General features: G+C 44.0%; 1 protein-coding gene across 1 annotated transcript in view; it reads right to left on the bottom strand.

The window, feature by feature from the left end:
• The window catches only part of LAMA1 (laminin subunit alpha 1), a 172,319-nt gene that overhangs the window by 81,227 nt on the left and 69,860 nt on the right, over positions 1–21,232 (bottom strand). The window contains exons 7-19 of the mRNA XM_025365118.1: positions 20,862–20,979; positions 19,350–19,528; positions 18,278–18,383; positions 16,174–16,334; positions 14,915–15,055; positions 13,685–13,858; positions 12,092–12,193; positions 10,584–10,795; positions 9,046–9,157; positions 8,123–8,233; positions 5,997–6,124; positions 4,384–4,470; positions 3,142–3,353 (exon numbers count right to left, since the gene is read on the bottom strand). Of these exons, the coding sequence (XP_025220903.1) occupies positions 3,142–3,353; positions 4,384–4,470; positions 5,997–6,124; positions 8,123–8,233; positions 9,046–9,157; positions 10,584–10,795; positions 12,092–12,193; positions 13,685–13,858; positions 14,915–15,055; positions 16,174–16,334; positions 18,278–18,383; positions 19,350–19,528; positions 20,862–20,979 (1,843 nt within the window). The remainder of the gene's footprint in view (positions 1–3,141; positions 3,354–4,383; positions 4,471–5,996; positions 6,125–8,122; positions 8,234–9,045; positions 9,158–10,583; positions 10,796–12,091; positions 12,194–13,684; positions 13,859–14,914; positions 15,056–16,173; positions 16,335–18,277; positions 18,384–19,349; positions 19,529–20,861; positions 20,980–21,232) is intronic.

Raw genomic sequence — 21,232 nt, 5'->3', positions numbered from 1 at the left:
TGGGGTTTTGCTATGTTGGCCAGGCTGGTCTCGAACTCCCGACCTCAGGTGATCCACTGGCCTCGGCCTCCCAAAGTGCTGAGATTACAGGTGTGAACCATCATACCCGGCCTATTATAGTAATTCTTAATTAAAATAGTATTTATGTTATAGATAGTACTAATTTAAAATAGTATTATTTTAGGCCAATTACTGAATAGCCAGGTACTTTATATATATTTTAATTCTCAGGAGTAGCTCACAATATAAAAATTATACTCATTTAACTTATTTAATATAAGATTTCTTTAATATTAGAGTTCTGTGAGGTTTCTCACCATCCTCATCTCCCCAAGCACCTACTCTACCTGGACGGCCTGTCTACACCTCCGGCTGCAGCTGCTGAAGGTGAACCTGATGATCAGTTTCTCCTCCTACCAAGCTTCAAGTGAGTCAGAGTTACGGGCGAGTAAACAGATAAATACCGGGTTGAACTATAGGCACTTGCTTTAGAGAAGGTCAATCACATATGTACGACACCGGCACTTTCACCTGGTTTAACCTAACAGACTATAGTATTATACAAGAATGGGGGGCCCTATGGGAAGTTCATAGAGGGAAGCCTGTTACAGAAACAGATGGATTGCTCGTGAGATACGCAGAAACCGTTCAAAGGACTTTGTCTCATTGAAACCAGGCGATACCAGAAGGGGATGAGAAAGAGAGAGAGGAATAAAAGCTGTGAAGTGCTGAGAAACCAGAGAGAGCCTGGACAGCATCAGCCCCACCAGCCCAGGCCCAGACCCAAACCCCAGCTGCTCTAACCGTCCTTCCTCCACCTTCCAATCTGTCACCAACACCTATTTTATGTCTTCTCTTTTATCTCCATGGCAAAGGCCCTATCTGAAGCCCTCATCAGCAAGATTCATTTCCGGTCTTGTCTCCTAACCCAACACCCCGGCAGCCAGTCTCTCCTCAACGCTGGCCACAGGGCACTATTCAAACACACAGCTCCAATCACACCCTGGTGAGTCCCAGGACAGTGAGGACGAAGTGACCTCAGCACCTCAACACTGCACACGAGACCCCGCCAACGTGGCTGCTTCCCACCTGTCGGCCCGAGACCTCCCCTCCCTGCCTCTGTCTTTTCCATTCTGCTCACTCTCTCTCCAGCCTCTACCTCGGGCAGGGCCTGCCCGCTTGCCTGGGCCCGTCTTCCCACGCTGGTCACTCTTCTTGGGGTTCCTCTTCCCATCCTTCAAGTCTCAGATGAACAGCACTCCCTTCAGAAGGCAGCACTGGCCACCCTAGGCTGATGGGCCTGCCCGTCCTCTGTGCCTTCAAGTGCACCCCCAGACAGTCATTCATCGCCTTCACCTTCACAGTCCTGTCCTGTGGCCGCCAACCACACATGTCTACCAAACGCTGGAGATGTGGCTGATGCAACCGAAGAACCACATCTCTGAGTTTAAATTTAAATACTGAAGTGGTTTTGTCAACGTGGATGCCAATATTAAAGAAAATAATTTTTGGTACAGGATGGAAAAATTTTAAATATGTTTGAACTACCTTTTCAACTGTAAATTTTCTGTAATCTGCATGTAGATCAAGTATTTCTGATGAAAATTTAGCAAACTGAGCTGGGCTATAAAATATACACTCAATTTTGACGACTCAGTACTAAAAAAGAAAGTAAATATTGCTTTAATACTTTTAAAACCTGATCACATGACAAAATGCTAATTTTTAATATATCAGCTCAGGTAAAATATATTATTAAAATACATTTCACCTACTTCTTTTTACTATTGAAAAATATGGCTACTAAAAAATTTTAAATTACATGTGTGGTTTACATTATATTTCTATTGGACAGCAGTGGTGTGAAAATATAATAAAAATGATTGCTTTATTACTAGTAATTACAATAGCTACCATTTATTTCATGTCTAGAACTGTAAATGTTTTTGCACTGACTTCTCAGAAAGGCCTTAATATACACATATAATTATGTCCATTTTATGAATAACAAAATAGCGGCTCAGAGAGGCTAATAAATTAGCCCAATGTCACACAGTTGGTCCTGGAATCAAAGTCACATTAGTCAGACTCCAACGGCTGGATCCGCAGGTATGTTTTTCCCCCATACCATCATCATGTGTAGCTTCCCAGTAGATTTGAACCACAATTTCCCAACTACCTGTCACAGTTCTTAGGATAGTGTCTGGGAAATACCAGACACTTAATAAACAATGAATGAGTGGAGGAACGAATCACCAAGGCTTGCAGTAATGATGAAAAGAAATGACATGAAAACGATAAAAACATTCTGTAAACTGTGAAGCACTGTAGAAATCCTGTTATCATAATTATCCTGGTATGATAGCCAGTCAAGGTGGCCACCTGCTGGAGACCAGCCTGATTGGCCCAGGGCTGTAAAACATTTCCAATCTCTCCATGTGTGGCTGGGAAAGTTTTCTGTATAGCTGGCGCCCTCTTGTGTCCCCACATTGTAATACCATAGTATGACTTCGGCATTTATATGAATTACTCAAAATAATTTGTAATTGCCAGTTTTGTTCTTTCACTCCTTCAAAATCTGAGGGCTGAATCATCCCTCTGGCCAGGTCATCTGCTGTACAGGAGAATCTAGTTTTCTCCATGATCCGTAATTTCAAGACTCAAATTCAGCAGAGGGACACAGGGATCGGGTAGTTTCGGCACAGAGGACTAAGATGCACCACACGGTGCTTTACGCAGTTTCTGCGGTTACACTCTTACCATTTCCCACCCTTCATCTTGGAATCTCATCTGCCTCATGCAACCCCCGAAGCATCTCCCTTATGAATGTGACAGGCTCTGAGCTTCCCCACTTTCATTTCAGTCACTGGGAGCAGAGCCAGAACTCTCTCAAGTCACACTGGCCGCTCGAGTGGCAGGCTGCATCTTTCCAGGCCCCTGGCCCCTATGGGTTGTGACTAACCAAGCTCAGATAGGGTAGCCAGGGAAGAACCGGGTCGTGGGTCTGCGTTTGATCGGAGACCCAGCATTAACGCAAGTAACCCCTCAAGAGAGCGTGACCTCCTAGGCTGGGCCCTGTGTGACCCATGTGACTTCCTACGGCGATAAACAGCCGACCTGACTTCACGTTCGCGCACTCACCGCGGCAGTTCTTGGCTGTCACAGCGTCCCCGTAGAAGCCGTCAGCACACCTTTCACAGTGGGCGCCGTCTGTGTTCCCCAGGCACTTCAGGCACTCCCCGGTGACCGAGTCACAGTGACCAGCCTCCGAGGGGTCCACGTTGCCGCTGCAGTCACAGGGAACACAAGATTCGCCAGGCACTGTTGGGTTTCCATAGTAACCATCTGCACATCTGTATCAAAGATTGAAAGTGGGATCAGACAAATGCAATTACTTAAGGCCTTACCGCACTATCCAGGGGCTCTCTGAATGGCCAATAAATCAGACTGACTCTGTTCACTGAGATTTACTGTGAAAGGGATACGACTCCACGCTTGGGCATTCCCAGATCTCCTTCACCTGTTGTGATGAAGCAGGAGAGCGTCCAAAATGAGGCATAAATCCAGTGGGCGTGCAACCGTGTCCAGCGCAAACTCTGACCCACCGCTGACCACTCCAGATGCCACACAGCCTCTTACAGGCTCGGCCAGAGCTGGACACTGAGGCGCACACGTGGGTAAAACAGCACTGGCTTTCGGAAGCCAGAAGACGGCTACTAAACCAAACCACCTGTCATCTCCAGAATAGCCGGGAGCAATGGAATATTCAAATGTGTGAACCACAGATACGACTCCTTGCTGCTTCCTGTTGTTTTTGTTGTTGTTGTTGTTGTTGTTGTTTTGAGACAGAATCTCACTCTGTCTCCCAGGCTGGAGTGCACTGGTGCAATCTCCACTCACTGCAACCTCCACCTCCCAGGTTCAACTGATTCTCCCGCCTCAGCCTCCAAAGTAGCTAGGATGACAGGCACCCGCCATCATGCCCAGCCTTTTTTTTTTTTTTTATTTTGTATTTTTGTAGAGACGGGGTTTTACCGTGTTGGTCAGGCTGGTCTCGAACTTCTAACCTCAGGTGATCTGCCTGCCTCGGCCTCCCAAAATGCTGGCATTACATGTGTGGGCCACCACGCCCGGCCTATTGTTCTTGATGAGAACTCACATTAGCTAGGAAAAGAGTACCGTTCTTTAAAAATTCCCAGCAAGGTTTAACATTAATTTTAAAACACGAAATATTGATTTTTCTCAGTGATTCTATGAAATAACAATTATGCATCAAAATTCCAAAACCACACTTAACTATGCATTTAAAAACAAACACATAGAATTTATATTCAATTTTGAAAATGTGAACACAGTGTTTTGAAGCCAGTGGATGCAGAGTACCTCTCACACCAAGCTCCTGAGTATCCCGGGGCACACTGGTCGCAGACCACCTCATCCCCATCATTGAGGTGGCAGGTGGGGCTGAAACTGTCAGAACAGAAATGAACAAAATTTTCCAATGGATGAAGTCAAATTTCTAAATATTTAAAATGCTTAATTTCTACCACTCCTGTGCTTACAGACTGTCAGTGAGATCTCCTTAGCTCAGAACCTGGGGCCTCTGGTCACCCAGCCCACCCTGTAAGCCTCAACCCCTCATCGACTCTTGGTCCCATGATCCAGGCACGGACACTCGCACCTCACTCCCTGCTCCCTACTCCTCTTGTTCTCAGCCCACAGCGCGCCAACTTCTTCCGCTGTCTGCCTGGATTAACCCAGCTCAGCCCCAGTGCCCACCTCAGGTGACACTTCCTCCAGGAGGCCTATTCGGGTGCTCCTAGGATGCCGGGTTCCCCACCTTGGGTTCCCTGGCACTGACTTCCCATGTCAGAGCCCTGCCCATACCAGGGCAAAAGTGAGCTCGCTCAAACACAAAGTGGTCAGGAGGCTCTCGCACCTCTCCAGGGACCCCCTGCTAACTGATGCCCCTTCCAACCCTATTCCTAAACCTTGAGGAGCCTGCACAGGGTGGATGACGGTAAACACCCCCAATTTCATCGTGAGTAACCCTGACTGCATCCTTTTTATATACTGGAATTTCAAATAAAAATCCCTGGGGGAATTCTTTGAGAGTGGGTGGAGGAAGAGTTCTAAAGGTTAAACCAGCGAGAGACAGAGGCTTTTAAGCTGCTGGCCTGTGGGATGCACTTGCCCCAGCGTGACTACAAGGTCTTGCCTGGTACATCTCCTTCCACCTCCCTCCATGCCTTCTGTTCCATGGCCTGCTGCAATTCCTCAAATGGGCGATGCCTGTTCCTGCTGCCACGCCACGGCACGCCCAGCTCCATCCGCCTAGAACGCCTGTCTGTGCTGCCTGTGGAATTCCTTCTCCTGCAAGTCTAAGAGCTTCCTGCACCCACCTCGGTAGGCTGGACACTGCTCTCCCTCCACCCCACCATCTGGTGGACAGGTCTCACTACACTCACGACCACACTGCGTCCCCTGGGGCCCACGGCCAGGTCAGAACAGTTTGCTACTCAGAACACCTGCTGTAAAACCCAGGCCACAGCGGGCACTCCATAAACATCTGTTGAATCAATGAATGGATTTAGACTATTCTTGTTTAGGCTCATACGTATGTACTTTGGTCATTAGATCAAAAACTCCCTAAGTCACGGGACAACGTTTTATTCCTCTCTGTATCCCTCTACCTCCTAGCCACGGGTGAGTAGACAATATATACTTGTGAAACAACTGATGACCAAGAGGAACCAAGAGGGAAAACGGCGTGCATAGGTCCTGGCTGGCACACACCTTTTCTTGCTTGCTTTAATACGCCAAACTTTGGTTTAGAAGAAGATAACCCACCCCTCTGTCTTTAATCCAAATCAATTGTCACTGGCAAAATTCACACACTTATTACACACAAAGGCTTGCTCTGAAGACATTAGCACACATCTGGGTGGGAATGCTGGCCATGCCGGCAGGAAATGCGGATGAGGTCCGAGGCTTACTTGTTGGAGGCTACGGTGAGAGGGCAGGCGCAGGGCTGGCAGTCCCCGGGAGTCCCTCGGGAAGGCTCCCCGTAGAAGCCGGGCAAGCACCGCTCGCAGTGGTCGCCGGTGGTGTTGTGTGCACACGCCTAGGAACATGCACCAGAAGAATCGGCTCAGGTTGTCTTAAAGGATTTTCAGATTTATCTATAAGCAACTTGAAGTCCAAGTGAAAAAAAAAAAGACAAAATGCTAAAACCAGTCACAAAACTCTGAGCTATATGAGGAAGGCCTCCTGTTTTCAAATTAGTATCAGCAAGTGTCGTTTGTATAAATGAGAAACCTGAGAGCTTTCTCTCTGACTGATGAGCACGGACAAGGGCAGAAGCTTTTGCAAACATGACAGCAAGTGCTGCTTTGGCCAGAACCTTCCAACTCCTACCTCTACGGGGAATTCTGATGAAGAGTGGGATAGGCACATGGTCTCACAGTGTCCTCCTCCAACTGTTTTTCAGTTGCAAAAGGAAAGAATCGTTCATATATAGTGGAAAAACTGACTGACACCTTGCCTGTGTAATCAGAATTAACATCACCAGTGAGGGCCAGAGAGACACTGGGACTCCCATTGGTAGTGCTCTGAGAGACTCATCCTTGACAAAGTATTCTGGCCTGAATAATCCATGAGAAACAAAAGAAGGGCCCAGAACCAAGGACATTCTTTTTTTTTTTTAATGATTATATTCGGCCAAGCGTAGTGGCTCATGCCTGTAATCCCAGCACTTTGGGAGGCCAAGCCGGGTGGATCACGAGGTTAGGAGATCGACACCATCCTGGCTAACACGGTGAAACTCCATCTCTACTAAAAATACAAAAAATTAGTGGGCGCCTGTAGTCCCAGCTACTCAGAAGGCTGAGGCAGGAGAATGGTGTGAACCTGGGAGGTGGAGCTTGCAGTCAGCCGAGATTACGCCACTGCCTGGGCAACAGAGCCAGACTCTGTCTCAAAAAAAAAAAAAAAAAAGATTATATTCTTCAAAATGTCAATAGCATAAAATACAAAGAAAGGCAGTAGAAACATTTCCTATTAAAAGCTTAAGAAGACACAACGATAAAATTCAACATCTGATCCTAGATGGGGGAAAACAAAAACTTTACTTACAGAGTAAAGAAAAATTAAATTCTAATTCTAGAGCCAATAAGCCATCCTGGGCATCTTTCTGAGATCTTCTCCCTGGGTCTGGTAATTAATTTTCCCTAACTCTGTGACTAGTCAATCCCTTTTGGAAAAAGCATGAACATTTTCCCTGCCAGGTGACCAGGGTACAGCTGGTTAGCGTATGCAGTCACTCCACCTCTGAGGATCAAACCCATGAGACCGCAGAGTGTGGCCTGGCTTTAGGGCATAGGGCCTAGAAGATTCCTGATTGAAGTTAAAAAACAAGTCCTGCCCCATGTCTGCCCCAAAGTTCATTCTCAAGATTAACTACCTATTTCTTAAGCCCTGTTTCAACTCATATTGCATGAAAGAAGTACCTGTTTGATGAATTTATCACAACTAACTATAAAGCACGGTATATAAGTGGGTGTGATTATACTTTATTCTTCTTCTTATGGTATATTATGTAATATCATGATTTTTAAAAAAATACTAGCATTGTCTGTGGCCTCAGCTGCTTGGAGGGTTGAGGCGGGAGGACCATTTGCGCCCAGAAGGTCCAGGGCTGCAGTAAGCACTCCAGCTTGGAGTGACGAGGCAAGACCCTGTCTCAAATAAATAAATAAATAAATAGTAGCACTGTCATCTCAAAGATTCTATCCTTTGTATTTAGTAAGTAGACAACACTTTCTACCTTTCTATTGCTTTACAGTCTCAGCAAATAAAAACAACTACTTTATATTATTCTAATAAAAAGAACTGTAATGAAATTGTATATCCCTTTTCTACTATTACCAAAGTAACTTTTTTCAAAAAAAAACGACAAGAAACATTTCATAACATAAGCTTAAATCTGTAAATTTTCTTTGGGGTCTGTGAGGCCAGGGTTATTCCGTGGAGGAAGCACTCAAAAAACAAAAATTCACTTGTACACAGCAAATGGTTCTGAAGTGAGTAGGAGAGGGCACCTGAGCTTCAGTGACAGACTCACAATGCAAATGCCGTGAACATCGCACTCAGCTGCATGGCCGCGGCATTCACAGGGTTGACAAATTCCTCCGAAGAGTATTCCATCCACGCGGTAATAGCCAGAGAGGCACGACTGCAAGAGAAGGGAAAGTCATCCTCCCTCCACTACGTTACAAACAAGAAACTGCTCAGTTGCCCATGAGTACAGAAATGTCTTTCTTTTTTCTCAAACATCCTAACTGAGGTATCATTCACATGCTACACAATTCACTCATTTCAAGCACACAATTCAATGACTTTTAGTAAAAAACTTACTGAGCTGTGCAACCATCACCATAATCCAGTTCCTTATTTCTCTTTAAAGGTAGAGACATACGCACAAAAACGTAATGGTTGTGCAACAAGTCTTATGGCCTATTCTTGTTATGGTATTAATATCAATACGTTTGTCCAAGTAATTTCAAAATAGTTTTAGCAACAGATTACTTTCATTGAGGATTGCAAGTGCATTTTCATGTATTTCACATGTAAGGTGGAGCCCACCAAAGTAAAATACCCAGGGGCCATAAAAGGTCTCAAAATAGGGCTGGCTTGTATAAAGCCACCTAGGTCACATGCTGGTGATTTGTAAATGTTCAAATATGATCAAGTTCCATCCTGCTTAGAAACAGTCAGTGGCATGGGTATTGCAAGCTTCCTGTTGACTAAGGCAGGAGGGCAGCACTACGTCAGAATATTGTCCAGGGCTTCAGCCCAGTCCTGGTGGAGGAATCTGATTTTTTTAAACAACGTGACTTCTAATATTTCTATTGCCCAAAAAAGGCTGAGCCAAACATCGGGTTGCTAAAGCTAAAATTCAAATGCGTGCCATGACATCCCCTTCAGTGCACTGTTTTCCCCTTAGGAAGGAACAAAAGGAAAAAGGCAGGAAGAGAGAAGCGTCACCTCACAGGAGGTCCCTGTGTAGCCTTGCGGACATTCACAGTGCTCCACATCAGCGGCCACTGCCAGGTCGATGGCATTAGGGCTGGCTATGTCCAGAGAGACGGACTGCAACCTGCAAACAGACAGATTGTTATGTGACTCACACGCTCGCAAATATACCTCACATCTCAGGGAAGACGGGCTCCTAAAAGATTTAAATCTAGCCGGGTGCGGTGGCTCACACCTGTAATCCCAGCACTTTGGGAGGCCGAGGCGGGTGGATCACGAGGTCAGGAGATCGAGACCATCCTGGCTAACACGGTGAAACCCCATCTCTACTAAAAATACAAAAAATCAGCCGGCATGGTGGTGGGCGCCTGTAGTCCCAGCTACTCGGGAGGCTGAGGCAGGAGAATCTCTTGAACCTGAGAGGCAGGGCTTGCACTGAGCTGAGATAGTGCCACTGCACTCCAGCCTGGGTGACAGAGGAAGACTCCATCTCAAAAAACAACAACAACAACAACAACAACAACAAAAAACCATTTAAATCCAGTAAAAGAGTGATGTGATTTTTGTAAATAACTAAAGGTCTTTCACAACAATACATTCTCTGGGAGCCATCACTATTCCCTGGAAATGCCTTCAATGTTTGGTACAAAGTCGTGCTGTTACCCATAGACCACTGTGGGAAACATCTGGTGTTGCCTATTTGGAGATGAAGCACCTCAGAAAAATTAATCCATTCAATGATCACAAATAGAAAGATTATCCTTAAATGTGTCATGCTATGTTTGTGTTAGATGCATACAACATTTTTGTTGTTGTTATTGTTGAGGCAAAGTCTCACTGTGTTGCCCCAGCTTGAGTGCAGTGGCACAACCTCAGCTCACTGCAACCTCCACCTCCTGGGTTCAAATGATTCTCATGCCTCAACCTCCCGAGTAGCTGGGACTACAGGCATGCACCACCACGCCTGGCTAATTTTTTGTATTTTTAGTAAAGATGGGGTTTCACCATGTTGGGCCAGGCTGGTCTCAAACTCCTGACCTCATACGATCCACCTGCCTTGGCCTCCCAAAGTGCTGGGATTACAGGCGTGAGCCACCACACCCAGCCTAGCTGCATACAACTTTGATGCTTGGCACGGTATTGCCAGAAATCGTCCTCCTCAAAGTAATGAAATGACCAACGATGGATACATTCACTTAAATGGACTGAGTAAAAGCTAAGAGGGTTAACATTAGGCTGGTGAGAACCAGGTGCAACATGGTCCAGACAATTGCTAGCTTATCGTGCATTTCCCAGAAATCCCCTTTGAAAGTTTCTCATCCTAATGTCAAGTGTGTCTTCTACTGGATACACCTGATGTGGACAACTGTTCTTATGTTTTCAATAAAATTACATTTGTAAACTTAGTAGTTTTTAAGCCAACCAGTTCCTTTAGCTGTGTGCTTAATATAACGAATGTAAAATATGTTGAACTTTAAATATATATTAATAAATGAAGATAAAATTGGAGTACCTTCACCATAAGTTTTTCCTCCATTTCCAATACATACCTGTAAAGAGCCATTTTTGCAGAATTGTAGTTGGCTCTGATCAAAAGATGTGTCACATTGGCAAGGACAGTCATCAACTGGTCACGATCGATCTGCCTTTTGCTGTGAAAATCTCGGAAGTTTTCAGGCACAAGTCTAACCATATTTAGGTACTCTTCATAAGGCTGCAATGACAGACCCTCAGCCTGTGTGCTTAAAGTGAGTCTGTTTCCCTAACATTTAAAAACAAGAGAAAATACATTCGTCGTTGAATTTAATGATAAAATAAAAAATCAAATCAAATTTTGTATTCAGCAGCGTGGTTTTTCATTCGTGCCTAGCTTCTTGTGGCAAACATGTAATGGTGTGTATAGCTCTTGGCCCAGAATTATCAGAGAAAAGGTGTTTCATTGTATTCTTTTTAGAAGGGTTCCAGTAATAAAGTGAAAGGCCGTGTACTTTGCTGGGATCTTGGAAAAGAAAGAAAGTCATGCAGTTGCCCACAGCTTTTATCAAAGCAACCCATCTGACACCTCTAATCTTTAACTAAAGTACAGAGGTAGAAAAAGTACATAAACATAGCTCCAGCTTTTCATCAAATTGCTGTTAAGCAAAGTGATTTACCGTGTATGGTCTGCAATTGTTCAGGCTGGAGATGGAGGTGCAGATAGCTCCAGATGAAAGGACATGAGAGACAAGAACCTGGAGCGGTTTCTGCCCAAACGTGCCCTGGACCCTGGGACATGACCACTTGGGGAGCCCTCCTGACTGAGCTGGATCTTTTTGTGGAGACCAAGGAGGTGGGGATAGGGACAGAGGCTGAGGACAAGAATGGCAACACGTCTACTGTCCTCAGACTGCCAAGTACTGCCTAATCCATTCATCTGAGAGGCAAAGTGGCACAGGGAAGAAGAGACTCAAAAGAGAAGATTCAAGGTCTGAGCAAAATTTTGTCTCCTTTTGACTTAAATTTTTTTTTTTTTTTTTAGAGATAGGCTCTGTCTCTGTCACCCAGGTTGGAGTACAGTGGTGCAACCACAGCTCACTGTAACCTTGAACTCCTGGGCTCAAGCCATCCTCCTGCCTCAGCCTCCCAAGTACCTGGGATTACAGGCACGTGCCATGGTGCCTGGCTAATATTTTTTGAGAGATGGGGTCTCACTATGTTACCTAGACTGGTCTCAAACTCCTGGCCTCAAACAATCCTCCTGTCTCAGCCTCCCAAAGCACTTACATTGTAAGCATGAGCCACCAAGCCCTGCTTCATTTTTAAATGTGAAAAGATGGGTACACCCTGGGGATGAAGAGAAGAGCGGCAGGTGCTGTCCTGAGGCAACTCCAGAAATGGGCTCAAAGACAGATTCTCACACTCACCGTCTCAGCAGTCCCCACCCAAGTCCAGGGTCTGCTGAATGGCCACCTGGCCACCAGCTCCTTGCTGGGATGGCCTCAACTAGTCACTTTCAGTCATAAACTATCAGCCCACTAAGCCCTAAGCTCTATAGCAGAATCAAAAAAAAACCAATCACCTTAATGATGACATCAGCGTGCGACATGAGGTTACTGTCTACCGTCTCTACTGGAATATCGTAAGACACTGTGTATTTCAGGAATCCACCAAATGCAGTCAGCTGAAATGTTTAAGTGAGAATGAACACAAAAGGGGAAAACAATCACAGCAACAATCAAGTAAGAGGAAGTGGTCACTGGGATCCATCTGCAAACAACTAGGCTACAACTATCCCCTTGACAATGACAGACAAGGAAATTCACACTAAGGGCAGTGAAAGGGGAAGTGTATTTAGAAACACTTTGGTTAATCAATATCACCAAAATGCAGCACATTGTTTGAAAGCACAGAAGAAAAATGTACTCTTTGTTAGAGACCACAAGGCAAATTACTATAAACTTTTGTTAATCACACAATAGATATTTACTTCACTTAAGTAATTTAAGGGATGGGGAGTTTGACCCATGTCTACAATATCCACATTTTCATTTCAGCATCCTCCTTGTAGGACAATAAAGGACATGTTTGACTTGCTAGTTAGAGAAAGGACTAAAAGTGTTTCTTCTGATGAGATGTCCTTCAATTCAATACAAAATAAAGATTTTCTTTCTGATGGGTATGTGACAGCAATATATTGTTCAGAACCCAACTCTGCACCATAAATTTGCAGAAGTGATATCAAGAGAAAAAACATCATTGAACTCTGTTGATAAAATCATATAAATAGAGCACATGTTCTAGGATTAGAATTTGATGGAAAAAACCAATAATTTTCAAAAACAAATACTCCTTAAAAATATACAAAACAAGCTTAAAAATGAAAATATAACCATCAAATTAAACAGCAGCATACCAACCTACAACACTACACTAGCATGCCCATATGCCATTACTTTAAAACACACAAACAAAAAACCCTGGGAAGGCAAGCAGGGAGCTATAATAATTGAGACGGAGTCTCGGGAATAAACTTTCAACTCAATCAGAATCTGGAGAGACGTGGCATAACGGGGGAGGGGGAATGGGAACACATCATTGCAAGGAAGGTTCAAGCCTACAAACCAACCTCCACATTGCAGAATCACCAGTTTGCATTTTCTTGAAATATAACAAAAGCAGAAAGTATTTCATCTGTTCCTAAATGTGAGCTTCAGATGAGCACAGCCTGCCATGGTACTCAAAGTGAGGGAGCAGCACAGCAGTCCCATTGCTGGAACCTTCCCTGGGTTGTTTTTTGTATGCCAGGCCCTCCACAAAGCCACAGAGGCGTTAAGCTGAGCCTACGGCAAACTAAACAAAGCGGGAATGTGATGAACACTTCATAAACAAGCGATGCAGGGACCCGGAAAGCTGCTCTCAGAGAAGGGGATGAGACTTCAGCACACACACTGCTCAGGAACCAGACCAGAAGAGCAGAAGTTCTTATTTGAATAATACAACGTAAAGTCTAACAAGGCTAGAAAACCTTCTTCGTATCAAGTACAGGCTGTGAAATGCTGTCGGACACTCAGGTGCCCTATGAGACTACCTAAAATGCAGGCTGCACAAGTTCTTTCTCAGTGTTCCCTGAGATCTTCGTCTGAGACATCGCTGCCTGCAGGGACACACGCACCTTATTTCCAAGGTAGGCCTCGGGGGCCGCCCAGTAGTACTTGGGAGCCAGCCTCTGCATGACCGCGGTGTTGTTGATGCTGACCTGGTGGCGCCCGCCCAGTGCATCTTGCTGAGACGGAATCCTCCTGGGACTGATCAAGTCGGTGACCAGCCACCCCGACATATTGCTTACCTTAAAAACAAATTCAAGAATTTTGAAGTATGAAATAGAACTTACCTTAGACTTCACCCCGTGCAGCAGTAATGTGTTCACAATGAAGAGGTGGGCCAGAAAGCTTCTCTAGGGATGGTATTAACATAACACCCATGGCCGAACCTCATGACCCTTGACCCTTCCACTTGTAAAGGACCAGGAGGATCCGAGAACAAGACTCACTACCCCAAATCCAGATCCAGTATAACCAAATAAATGAGCAAAACCACAAAGGCCATGGGTATAGACTTCAGATTTAAAACAACAAAAGAACATCATAAATGTATTCAGCAAAATATCTCTTGCTAGCTCTGACTCCCTCTTCTTCGTTGCCCCCTGCTTTTTACCCAAATGCTGAAAAATGTCCAAAGATAAGCTCTAGATCTTATACTCCCAGTGTGTCACCTACATAGAGGTGATGGTACTCCCCCCAGCGTGGTGGCCACGGTAGTCACCGGTGGGTAAGTCCCTACTGAGCAGCTCCTCCCTTGCCTGCAGCCATCACACCATCTCCACCTCTTCTAGCCACCCCTGGATACCCCTGTTGAACCCATCACCCCAGAACTCCCAGTTCCGGAAACAACTTGGCCTGCATTCATAAACCCTGCACCACGTGCCGCTGTTCCCACCCTTGCCACTGGAGGGCGTCCTACTCCTTAGCCTCTTAGCTGGAAAATTCCCATGGTCCCATGGCCGGCTGCGCTTCCAGGCCTGAGAGCAGCAGGGGCGGACAGGGGGAGCGCTGACTTCCCCACCCAATCCATTTCCCCACAGAAGAAATTGAAACATGACGTGTTCTCTAGTGCCACATCATCCTGCTTTTTCTATAGAGAAATGTGTGTGGGAGCAAGCACAGGACCTATAAAGAAACTTGAGGAGCAGAGGGCTGCCTATGACCCACATCAGTGTCATTGCAAAGTGATGAGAGTGGTGTCACAGGGGAAGTCATCCTCATTTCCTCCTCACACAGCTCATGCCAAGCTTGTGCAATACGACCTGCTCATGAAATCCCGCCTCGTAGATGGCGCCTCCCACCTGACCAACAGGCCAAGAGAGGCTGCTGCAGACGTCGGAAACGCCAAAGCAGAAGCACTCGGAGCAGCCCTGGGGGTTTTTCTCCTTCAGGTTGTAGAATCCTGGCTTGCAGCGATCGCAGGCTTTCCCCTCAACATTTTCCTGTAAGTTAGGGTAAAAGATTAGCTTTGAAACCAATGTGTCCAGAGAGAATAAAGTGACATTCACAAGACAGGTGTTCGGTGATCCACAGAGACAGGTAAATAAACGTCCAAAGTAAAGGTGAGGCCTCATAAAGTCAGTATTTCCAGAATAGAGATTTTGAAATATATATAATTTGATTTTGTAGCCAAGAACAAGGCTGGAGATCTTAGAAGTTGGTCATTCTATTTAAATTGTTTTGTTTTAAATCTTTCATTTTTTACTGATCTTTCTAGCATCTCAAAATCTGAAGACAGCTATAGAATCTTCTGTCTTATTCATAAATGCTCAAGATTATTTCCAGTCGTATATAACATGTGCCTAAGACTGCACAGGTGGGAATAAGTACATAGGTACAATGGAATATCCTATGAATTATGAAGAAATTGTTATTAATATTATAAGGCCAAATAAAACCCCTCACTGGCAACACATTAATGCATTTCTCGTGACTATTCAACTCCTTTTTAAGAGAAACTCAAAATAGCGTATCTGCCTTTAACTGGTGTTCTCGGAAATGTAATGTTAACCCGGTTCTCCTCCAAATACAAAGCTGGAAAAGAATATCACAGAATTCAGGTAGGGGCCAAGAGCATCTCTTTTCCAACTACTCAACTCAGCCTTTACTGGTTGAACATAGTCATAAAAATACATAAGCAAATGGATACAGCTCTGTTCCAATAAAACTTTATTCACAAAAACAGGCAGCGTGTCGGATTAGGCCCACGAGCCATAGTTTACCAAGTCCTGGTTTAAAGAAAGAAAACAGAGATGAGGCCCACAGAGGGAGGTGGGAATATAAAGGTATGCAGTGCGTGGTGTCCTCTAAGAAGTCACAGAAATGCCTCTGGAATATATGACCATTACCAGAGGTACAAAAAAAGCCAGCCAGATGCCCACATAAGTCCAAACATACATAATACAGCCAACTCGGTGTGGCCTGGAGACAAGGGGTAAGGGGAGCTCTGCTTAAACCATACCACTTTGCTCAAGAACTGATCATTGGAGCCAATGGAAAACACTCCTTTTCCAGAGAAGCTCAAAGGAAGTTCAGGGGTATCTCTGACCTCCCCACTTACCTTACAAACACAGGGCCCTGTGCAGGGCTCGTCACTGGCACTGCCCACTGGGTTGCACCCACAGGAGACACAGGCCGGGTAATCCTTATAGCCAAGTTGGCAGCGATCACATTTTTCTCCTGCATAGCCTTCCTTACATGGGCACTGACCCGGCCCCTTCCCTAGAAAGACAACAATGGCAATGACCCAACATGAAGGCAAAAGAGGTTTAAAGCAGGGGTTGGCAAACGTTTTCTGTAAAGGGTCAGAGGTGTCTATTTTAGGCTTTTTGGCCTCAGAGAATCATTTGCAGCTGCTCAGCTCGGCCGTTATCGTTCGAACACAGTCGTAGAGAATACACAGGCAAACGGCTGTATCTCTGTTCCAATAAAACTATATTCATAAGCACAGACAGTGTGCTGGATTTGGCCCACGGGCCATAGTTTGCCAATTCCTCGTTTAAAGAAAGAAAACAGAGATGAAACCCGCGGAGGGAGCTGAGAATATAAAATGGTAGAGTGACTTTGGAAAACTCTTTGGCACTTCTTCAAAACGTTAAGCACAGAGTTACCGTAAGATCCAGCAATTGCACTCCTAAGTAAACACCCAATAAAATGAAAACAGACATCTACAAAACACTTGTACATGAGTGTCCCTAGTAGCATTATTCATAATAGCCCCAAAGTAGAAACAATTCAAATGTTCATCAACTGATGAATGGATATATAAAACGTGGTATGTCCATACTATGAAACATTATTTGGTAATAAAAAGGGATGAAATACTGATACATGCTACAACATGGATGACCCTGAAAAAGGGTCATTATACTAAATGAAAGGAGCCAGTCACCAAAACCCAACATATATGGTTCCATTTCTCTGTAATGTTCAGAATAGGTAAATCTGCAAAGAAAAAGCTAATTAATGATTGCCAGGGGCTGGGAGGAGGGGCTGGAGGAAAGTAGGAAGTAACAGCTAGTTTGTAAGGGGCTTCTTTACGGGCTGATGAAAATGTTCGACTCTTAGATTGTGGCGATGGTTGCACCAATACACCAAAACAATGAATTGTAGACTTCAAATGGGAGAATTGTATCGTTGTAAATTATAAAACTGTTTGTAAAAAATAAAAAGCACAGATGCAAGTGGCACAGAGCAGCAAGCACTATCTTTGCTTTTAATGTCAGCTCTGAAAGCTTCAGGCCGTGTGATCTCAGGCACGTTTCTTAACTGCTCTGAGCTACAGTTTCCTTGCTTGTAAAGTGGGTTAAGTAATTTCTATCTGCTGTGGTTGAAAAGTTTAAATGATATATATTTTTAAATGAACTCAATTGATGGTAAATGTCACCACCACTATCACCATCATCATCTTCATTATCATCATCATCATCCCCTCACCAGTTGCACGTCAGAATCAATTCAGTTGGGTAATTTACCCTCCCCATTGCTGGGGGGCCCATCCATCCCTGCTGGTCAATATCCACTTTAACTGCCAGTGGCTGAGAACTTGATGGAGTCACAGGAGTCTCTGAACAGATGCAACCTATTCAGAAGACCCTGGTATTTGCAAGTCAATCTGCCAGTTTTTGAAACGGAAAGAAAGAACTCTGGCATTTACCAAGTTCACAGGAGGACTTGCTTGCTCTGTGAGATGAGGTATGCAAAAACCCTCCGAATGTCTTCTAAAAGCTAAGCAGAGCAATTGCTATTTACTGTGTTACACACATGGCTTTAAAATGAGCCTTATTTCTTCTTTCATCAAATGCTCAATTATCTGCTCAAACATCATTTTATCACCCTAACATTGTCACCTCATTACCCCATCTCCCTCCATTTTGCTTTATGTCCATGACACTACCTCTTGACCTGGCATTACATTACCCATGTACTTGTTTGTTTAGTGTTTTTGAGAGCAAGGACTTTGACTACCTTGTTAAGTACATATTCCCAGGTCCTCAAAAACTGCCTGAGACACAGTAGGTGCTTGATACATACTTGGTGAACAAAAGAATCAATAAAGAATCATGTTACCAACTGGCTATATAATGGTAATAGTTCCAGTATGTGCACATCTTCCACACACACACAAAATCAACTAAAAGCACAAAAGTGAATCAAGTGCTTACCATTGCGTAAGTCAGAATGAAGGTCATCCTTAACACAGACAGAACTGAGGGACCCCACAGGGTCACAGTCACAGGGGCGGCAAGGCTCATCCTCATAAGGAGACACCTGAAAGGCAGAGGTTGCCCTGGATTCTCTTACTAGAAATAACAGCAATGTTGGCAATAGTATCAATAGGAAGGTATTGACTTTTTATTCAAGATGAGACTATTACGATGATTTTGTGCATGGGGGTGGGAGTTAGGTTTCAGGAAGATAAGGTGATCTCAAGCCAGGAAGCCCAAACATCTTTTCGATGGTGACAGTAGTTAGTACCATTAGCAAAGTGGTGTCTTTTTCCATTATCCCTGCTATCCAGCCCCCCTCGCTCTGCTGTCTCTCAGAGCCACATTATAACCAGACCTCCACAAGGACCCATGCAACAACTACACATCAAGTCAATTAAAGATTGGCTGAACACGGCCGGGCATGGTGGCTCATGCCTGTAATCCCAGCACTTTGAGAGGCCAAGGCAGGCAGATCGCGAGGTCAAGAGATTGAGACCATCCTGGCCAACATGGTGAAACCCTGTCTCTACTAAAAATACAAAAATTAGCTGGGTGTGGTGGCACACACCTATAATCCCAGCTACTCAGGAGGCTGAGGCAGGAGAATCACTTGAACCCAGGAGGTGGAGGTTGCAGTGAGCCGAGATCACGCCACTGCACTCTAGCCTAGTGACAGAGCCAGACTCTGTCTCAAAAAATAAAAAAGATTGGCTGAACAGCTCCTACAGGCAAGAGACAGCTGCTTTAGTTATGGCTGAATTTTCACGTCTGTAGTTAGTATTATGACCCAGGATTACAGAGCTAACGGGCCCCTAAATTCAAGTTAAATAACAATGACTGACATCCTATTTTGAGCAAGAAAAGCAGGACAGATAGAGTAAGAAATATATATATATAAACACTACTAGTGTAACAAGGATATAAATGAAATATTACAAAAGTCTCCAATACAGAGGTTAAGACTTGACAAAGTCTCTTTTCCACCTGGGGAAGATGACGATCGGCAATGGCAAAGAAATACTCTTACTTTGTGTGGTCTATAATATCCATCAATACAGGTCTCACAGTTGATTCCCATGGTGTTCTGCAAGCAGTTTGTGCAAACCCCTCCTCCTCTGAACTGTCCAGCAGTATTCAAACTCTTCTTCTGCTTTGCAACACTTTCATCATAGTAGCAGTCTTTGGCTTTATTGTGACAATTACATGCTAGGAGAATATTTTAACATCTCAGTTCATTTATGTAGCATGTCTTATACAAAGAAAACTCTCAACCTCCCTAAGTAAGTTCTATGACTTTAGGTTAAATTAAAATCCTAGAATAAGTCATGTTAATAAGATACGGGCAATATTATGGAAGACAATTGGGAAGAGCTATTAATATCAAAATAATAAATGCACATACCCATTTGACCCAGGAAACCATCTCCTGGGATTATATTTTGCAGAAGTATTTGCCCACCTGAGAAGGACCTATATGGGGTTAATCACTGCATAATTGTTTGTGTCGACAACAGACTAGCAACCATCAAAATAACCATCGATAGGTGGTTGTTTAATAAATTATACTACATTTGTATAATGGAATTCTGTGCAACTGTTTTTAAAAACAGCATTTCTAATTGCTAATATGGAAAGAATTTCACGATACATTGTTGAATATAGAAAGTGATGTGGGCTGTGTGCCATGGCTCATGCCTGTAATCCCAGCACTGTGGGAGGCCGAGGTGGGCGGATCACGAGGTCAGGAGATGGAGACCATCCTGGCTAACACAGTGAAACCCATCTCTACTAAAAATCGAAAAATTTAGCCAGTGGTGGCAGGTGCCTGTAGTCCCAGCTACTCAGGAGGCTGAGGCAGGAGAATGGCATGAAGCATGAACCCGGGAGGCGGAGGTTGCAGTGAGCTGAGATCGCGCCACTACACTCCAGCCTGGGCGACACAGCAAGCAAGACTTTGTCTCAGAAAAAATAAAAAATAAAAAAATAAAAAATAAAAAAAAAATAGCACTGTATACAATGGCACGCAGAGTACATTGTCTTCTGCTAAGAACTGCTAGAGGGATATGTTAACGTATGCTTTATATGCATAACAATTTTAGGAAGGACATACTAGAAAATAATAAAAGGTGCAAAGGAAGGAGATGAAGTGGAAGTCATGCTTTTTACTACATACTTTTACATATTGTTAGATGTAGGACTCTTGTGAATATATTGCCTACTTAAAACTTAAATCCAAATCAATACGGAATATACAACCTGGCAGATCCCATGGTAAAAAAAACAAAAACAAAAACTAAAATAAAATTAATACAGAATAATAAACTATATGGGAAGGGGGACTTGTAGATAAAACAGCAAACCCATAAAGATACATTTAGGCCACAATAGTAAAAATTTTAAGATACTCTGCAGCTTTGGAAACTACTTAAATTTCTAAGAAAACAAGTTACTTGCTAATTATAAAAGTTGTTAAGACACCATAAACTTAGACGTAGTAAGAGGAAAAGTGCACTGACCGTCAGATTCTAAGTATACTGACCTTCACAAGTATTACCAGAGGACACGGTTCCAGGCCTCCAGGGTCGCTGATGGTACCCAGGACAGCACCTGTTACAGCTCTCCCCGCAAGTATTATGCTCACATTGACACTGCAGTTTCTATACAATAAGGAAGCCAAAACTGGATCAGAAAATGTATCTGCTTATTTTTCTTAATTTCATGACAAAAAGAACCTATCTGTCAAATATGTGGCAAGACCTCACAACAGAGGATATATGAATATCATCAAAGCAAGCTGGCATTTAATTTTTAGATGCCAATATATACAAATAACCTGGTTACAAACAGAAGTAAAGAGGAAGAAAGCAAAACCAGAATACGACTTAGCTAATAAAAACTTTTTTAAAAAAG

Source organism: Theropithecus gelada, chromosome 18 (genome assembly GCF_003255815.1).
Source record: "Theropithecus gelada isolate Dixy chromosome 18, Tgel_1.0, whole genome shotgun sequence".
In the NCBI taxonomy this organism is placed as follows: Eukaryota; Metazoa; Chordata; class Mammalia; order Primates; family Cercopithecidae; genus Theropithecus; species Theropithecus gelada.
Note: the sequence above shows the minus strand (reverse complement) of the source record. Positions and strands in the feature narration are given on the sequence as shown.